General features: G+C 41.1%; 1 protein-coding gene across 3 annotated transcripts in view; it reads right to left on the reverse strand.

The window, feature by feature from the left end:
- aus (argus) overlaps nt 1–5,315 on the reverse strand; it is a 29,456-nt gene extending 24,141 nt beyond the window's left edge. For all 3 annotated transcript variants that reach the window (XM_089265497.1, XM_018102676.3, XM_089265496.1), the window contains exon 1: nt 4,031–5,315. In XM_089265497.1, coding sequence (XP_089121623.1) covers nt 4,031–4,084 — 54 coding nt within the window. In that variant the 5' untranslated portion in view covers nt 4,085–5,315. The remainder of the gene's footprint in view (nt 1–4,030) is intronic.
- Nucleotides 5,316–6,067: the final 752 nt, after the last annotated feature.

Genomic DNA, 6,067 nt, shown 5'->3' on the forward strand with positions numbered 1-6,067 from the left:
AGATTGAAATGGAGATGAAGCTGACGTTGTCGCTGCCATTCACACTGTAAAGTGTCCACATAAAAACCAACATGAATAGAAGGAAGCTAAAAACCTAAAACGAGGCCAATTATAAGCCTCATCATTAATTTAAATAAAATTAAATTTCCATTGGCTGCTGCGAAAGCATAAAATAAACAATGCGAATGAACGACGAACAGATACCGTGCACAAAAACAATTGGTAGGAATGTCGATGAGGATTTCTGTTGACAGACAGAGCTGCCTGCCTTCCCAATAAGATATGGACAGGGTATATATGCTCACAGAGGGAGAGTTGGACGGGCAGACAGACAAACAGACAACAGTCGGTGGCCAATAAAACATTTAGGCGGAATTATAATTTTGTTTGCTGCTTTATATATAATTTACGTTTAAAATGTGAAACACCTGACAGCTAAAAAACGAATTTATGTTTGCATGTTTCCCATTAATTTATTTTTCCAAAGCGTGGCAGGAAAATGCAAGCCAAGGCAAGGCACGGCAAGGCAAGGCAGCACACAACACAGCACAGCAGGCATTGGGAAAAGCCCGGGGAAAACAAAAAAGAAAATGAAAATATATATGCAGCAGGCACATTTTGCCATCACGTTTGGACTATAAAATAGAACACAGCAGACAACAGTCGGAGCCGCAGTTGGAGCCGAGGACGGAGACGTGGACAGAGAAAGGAGACGTAGACGTAGTCCGACTCCGAGACGCAGAGCGAGTAGATGTAGATGATGTTGTTGATGACATGCAGCGCCGGGGTCTGCACTGCACTGAAATGGCAAAAGACGCCGCAAGCGAAAGGGACCCAAGACGCAAGACGTAAATGGCAGCGAGCAATGGGCGACGGGCAACGGGCGACGGGCAACGGGCATGAAGCGCACAGTCGACGACTCCTGCGAAACTTGTCAAGTAAATATATAAACGAAATATGTGGCACGGTCGCCCATTCTATGCCACGCCTCCTGCGTCCCGCGTCTTGGCGTCTCGTGGCATTTATTATTCGCTACTCTGCCGATTGGGTATTTCAATTTCGTTAGAAAATCTATAAAACAAAATATTCTAGCAGACTGTTATATATTGTCTAACTGCTATATAAATCCGGATTCCAGACTAAAATACTTTCAGTTGTCCCTAAGACATTCGTTACAAGTCTTATCAGTATATTATTAAGGCAGAAGCTCTCTTCAAAACATCATTTCATATTCTATTTATACCTTCTTTGCTCTATGGCGAACAATCAAGATCTTTCAAAGACTTTCTCTATATCTAAAGGGTATTCCATGTTTGCCAAACTCTTCGAAATATTATTTCTTGTTTGTTTTATTTTATTCGCATTTTATTATTATTTTCGACCCGGCGAGACGAAGACGCGAGCGAAGACACATAAAAAATATTTGTGTGTGCAACATTTTTATGATTTCCGTCTGGTTGCGGTTGCGACAAAAGGCTGGACTCGCCGTAAAGAAAGATGAAGGTGGCTGGCTACCCAGCATCAATCTTCCAGCTTCCATCTCCCATTTTACATTTGGCACCGAACACCTACTCCACCTGCTTTCAATTAATTGACACTTTCCCCTGCTCATTACGATTGAAATGTTGCTGTTTCGTTCTTTGTTTGCTGAGGAAGGAACCGGGAACGACCGGCAGTAGGAATCGAAGTGAGAATGGTTTGTGGGGTCGGGTTCCTCCCCATCTTCATCATCTTCTTCTTCTGGTGTTGATGTCTGACATTTCGCTCCCTTGTCTCACTTCATCAATCATTAATTTCGTTTATTTTTAGTGAAAATAATCACTTTGAGAAACATATGCGACCCGACATGGCTTTCGCATGTGTTTTTCGCAAATGGGGAATGGGCCATGACAAACTGTTCCAACTGGGGACTGTGCGCGCGCGTGTGTGTGCTTGGGTGGAATGGGTACAGCTTTAAGCAATTATCAAATGGACCCACAGTCGGCAGCTCTGCAAACAAATACTATAATTTTAACTGTGAAATGACTTTATTGGGTTTTGGTGGCAAATTGGGTAAGTTTCCAAAGGGGTTGCTAAAAGGCCCATTTATATATGTATATATATATATATGTATGTGTGAGTGTGTGTGTGTGTGTATGCGATTGTGTGTGTCTGCCTGCACAAGACAAAGAGCTTGGGTTACGCAAGGTTAAGCTGGGATAATAAAGTAGTAGACAAGCCGTAAGTACCGCATAAATTGCCAAGGAGCCAGCCAGGACTCTGGCACTTAGCTCAGGTAAGCACAAATTTATCAATAATACGAGTTTTCATTAGGCAAGCAATGAGGGTAGGTTCTCTCAAGTAAGTGTTTAATGCAAAAGGTCTACGTATTTCAACTTGAACGCTATCTTAATTAAACTCGACATAAATCCCCCATGTTGCAGCTGGCATAACAAAATACAAAAGCAAAAACATTTTAAGGCTGGATTAGGACAATTGATAAATTATTTATATTGTTTTTTTCGGAAATCCCAGGAACTCCACCTATGTAGTCCGAAACTAGTTCATATGCAAGCTAGCGGTCAACAAAACTAAAGGATATTTCGTTCTTAGTGACTTCTGTGATAGTATTTCCAACTAATTCTTAACTTCATAAACTACTTATTTGATGAAGTATACATTTTTGACAACTATATTTATTTATCGAATGCGCGCTATATAGTCATAATGGTTAAAAATATAGTTTCAAATTTCCTATGTGAGTAATTCTGTTATATATCTATTAACCATATTAATTATAGTTATGATCTAATTTTGTCTTTTATAAACATTGCATGACTGTAGACTAAGATATGAGCCAGTTTTGCACAACAAATAAAAGAGTTCAACTATATTTGTTCTTGAGAATTACGTACACTCACACATAGAGATTTATCTATCAGCTATTGTAGTAATCATTTTTCATTCTCAGCACCCACACACACGCAGAGTGAGAAAAAAAATTAGTCAGCACTGTAAAAGAACCGCTGGGCGGGGAGGTGGTGCAAGGTAAGGGTGTTTCGAGAGGGCGATGAGAAGGGAGTTGCGTAATTCACTTAATGCAACGCATTTCCGTTGTGCTGCGGGCTCGAAATTCGAATCGTTATCGCTATCTGAAACACCCAGACATGCCAACATGATTTCAATCTAGCAATACAAATGCATACACAAGCATGTATTTACGATATACAAATATTGTACAGTGAAAGCTCTATCGGATGGACAGCCCGGGTACCAGTTACCCGGAGGGTCCTGCAACTGAATATATGTATACATATATACAGCTCTGCTTCATTTTCTATAATATTATCTTATTGCTTAAAGGTCAGAATAAGAAATAATTCCATCGAGCTTACGAATTAATTCAATAAGTGAGATGGACTACTCAAAGCACCGCTTGTGGGCTCGTTAATAGGAGTCTTCACTGTATATATGTCGATAGCATAAATATGACAGAATTGGCAGCTAGCTCTACGCCGGCCTGAAGTGGACGGGAACGAAACGGGACGGGACGAAATGGAAGGGCCGAAGTGCAATTGCAGTGCGCGCACCTCATTGAACTTTTCAGACAAACACAATTTGTCCGATAAGGGAAAAAATTCTACACGACAACGAGGTGAGCTATAGGTGGGGGCGTGGCAGCATAACGTACGTACGGCGATCGGGCTGACGGAGGAACTGACGGACGTCGCGCACTAATGGCCACCATTAATAATTGAAAAACTGAAACAGTTGAGCATGTGAGAGAACAGAGGGCGGACCGGGGGAGAAGGAACTGGGAACATGGGTCTCGGTTTTTGAGATGCCAAAGCAGAGCTTAGTCTTGGGAGGATGGGCAGGTTGGGTGGTTGACAAAAATCTATAACCAAAAAAGTTATGAATAAGCGAACGAAACGAAAACGAAGCAACGAGCGGAGCACGAGAATGAGTTGAGGCAACGACAACGGAGAGATGAGAGAAAAGAAAAAAAAAAACAGAAAAATAACGAAAAAGAAATGTTAAAGCTACAAACCTGTTCTATGCTGGCGTCTCTGTTCCTGTTGTTGTTCTTGTTTTTGTTGTACATGGCGAGTCCGATGGGCTGGCGATGCTGCGGCGCTGCTGGCGACACGGCGACAATGTTGAAGCTGCTGCCGTTCTGCGTATAGTTGTTATTGTTGTTGCTGCAGCAGCTGCAGCACTGGCCGCAACCAAATTGTAGGGAATCGCGTGCAAAGCACAGCCAAGCAGCATTGGAAAATTACAACAAAAAATGTTGCCTTTTTCTTTGTGGCAGCGAGTTTTCCCGACAAATTTTATGCTGCTGCAGTCCAAAGAATCGCATGAAACGATACTGAGACGGCGACTGCGACTGCGACGGCAACGGCAACACCGATTGAGTCGTGCGAACGCTAGCTACAGAGCAGCACAACGCAAAGCAGAGCATAAGCCAGGCAAAAATATTGGAGCAAGGTGTTTCCAAATAGCGTCGACCGAGCTGCAACTGAGCAGCGCTCAGAGACACGGCGAATTCGCAGCGTTTCTCTGCGCAAAAGCAGAGTTGAGAGTAGGTTTGGCTCTCCTTGTTGTTGCTGCTGCTATTGCTGTTGCTGTATTGTATATGCGTCTCTCCCACCACCAACAGACGAAGAGTGGGCAAGTTAAGTCTGTCGCCTTATATTCTGTTGGGGCTGCTGCTGTCGCCGCTGCTACTGCTGCTGCTGCTTGCGCTCGCGCTCTACCGCCTGCCTCTGTGTCAATCGAATTAAACTGAGAGCAAACTGAGTAATTGGGTTTAGATATTTTTCCACAGATAGATTGAGACAATGTTATATATTTTCTTATTGTGTGTACATTTATTAATTCAATAATAGCAGTGGCCCGTCGACAAAGCAAAATGCAGTAGTTACATTTACTAACACTCGCTCTCACACACACAGTCACACACATACGCGACAGAGTGTATACAAAAATCTGCACAGCGATTTAAATTTAGTTGCGTTTGAACTTCGGTTCTGGCATTGTATGAAGAAACTGTAAACCTTGAACTTAAATGTATTTTACACTGTTCACTCGTATCTGATTTGCTCAGCACTTTTCTTTGTTACACATTAGTTTTGAATCTTTACTCTGCGGAGACTTGCGAGCAGCGCGGCACAGCCTGTGCGCACTGAAAAACTTCTGCTGCAATACACAAATTTCTTTCTTATTTGCTGCGCGCACCACCTACCAGAAGCTGAGAAAATAATTAAAAATATCTACGCGACGCGCGACGACGTCCGTACGCAACGATTCTGTGAGAAAGAATGAGCATAACTAGTGTATCGATGCTACGATGTATAAGAGCAACAACAAGGGACGTGTCGATATATATCGATAGCTGAGCGCTAGTTCTTTTTCTCCATGAACTAAGTAGTTCGTCTATTATTTGATTATAATTTTCAATGAAAATTTAATATAAACATATTACATAAATACGGTGAAAATCTCATAGCTTACTCCAACTAGAAATATAATTATTTACCTAAATAATTATTTAGATCTGAAATGACTAAACATTTTTAAATATTTTGAAAAATGAACCAGAATTTACTTGAAAACGGAGCGATTGTAACGTTCTTTTTGGTTCTCATTTTAAATTCTGATGAAATGCTGATCAATAAAAAGAAAAGGCGATTTTACAGGTATTATATTTAACTAATCACAGGCATTCTCAGTTAGTCATCCCAATGCTTTAGCTCCAAGAAACTCGCACAAAGCTGTTTCTTTATACTTACATACATACATATGTATGTGTATCTGCCACTTGGTCTGAAACTTGTGAGACAGACAATTGAAGTGTCTGAAAATCTGAATCATGTTTTTGTCGTCTCTTTTGTACACACATATGTATAAACAAAGCAACGCTTACCCAAGAAATTAGCGAAGTGCCATATCAATTTACGAGTTCAAGAACATACATGTTTATGTGTTATGTATAAACAATATATGTAGTATGTATATATCGATGTATGTGTAAATACATACATACATAGCTGTTCGACTTCTTGACTGATTGGTGTTCATTAAT

The sequence above is a fragment of the Drosophila navojoa genome, chromosome 2 (assembly GCF_054131105.1).
Source record: "Drosophila navojoa isolate 15081-1374.11 chromosome 2, UAZ_NAV_1.0, whole genome shotgun sequence".
Taxonomy (NCBI): Eukaryota; Metazoa; Arthropoda; class Insecta; order Diptera; family Drosophilidae; genus Drosophila; species Drosophila navojoa.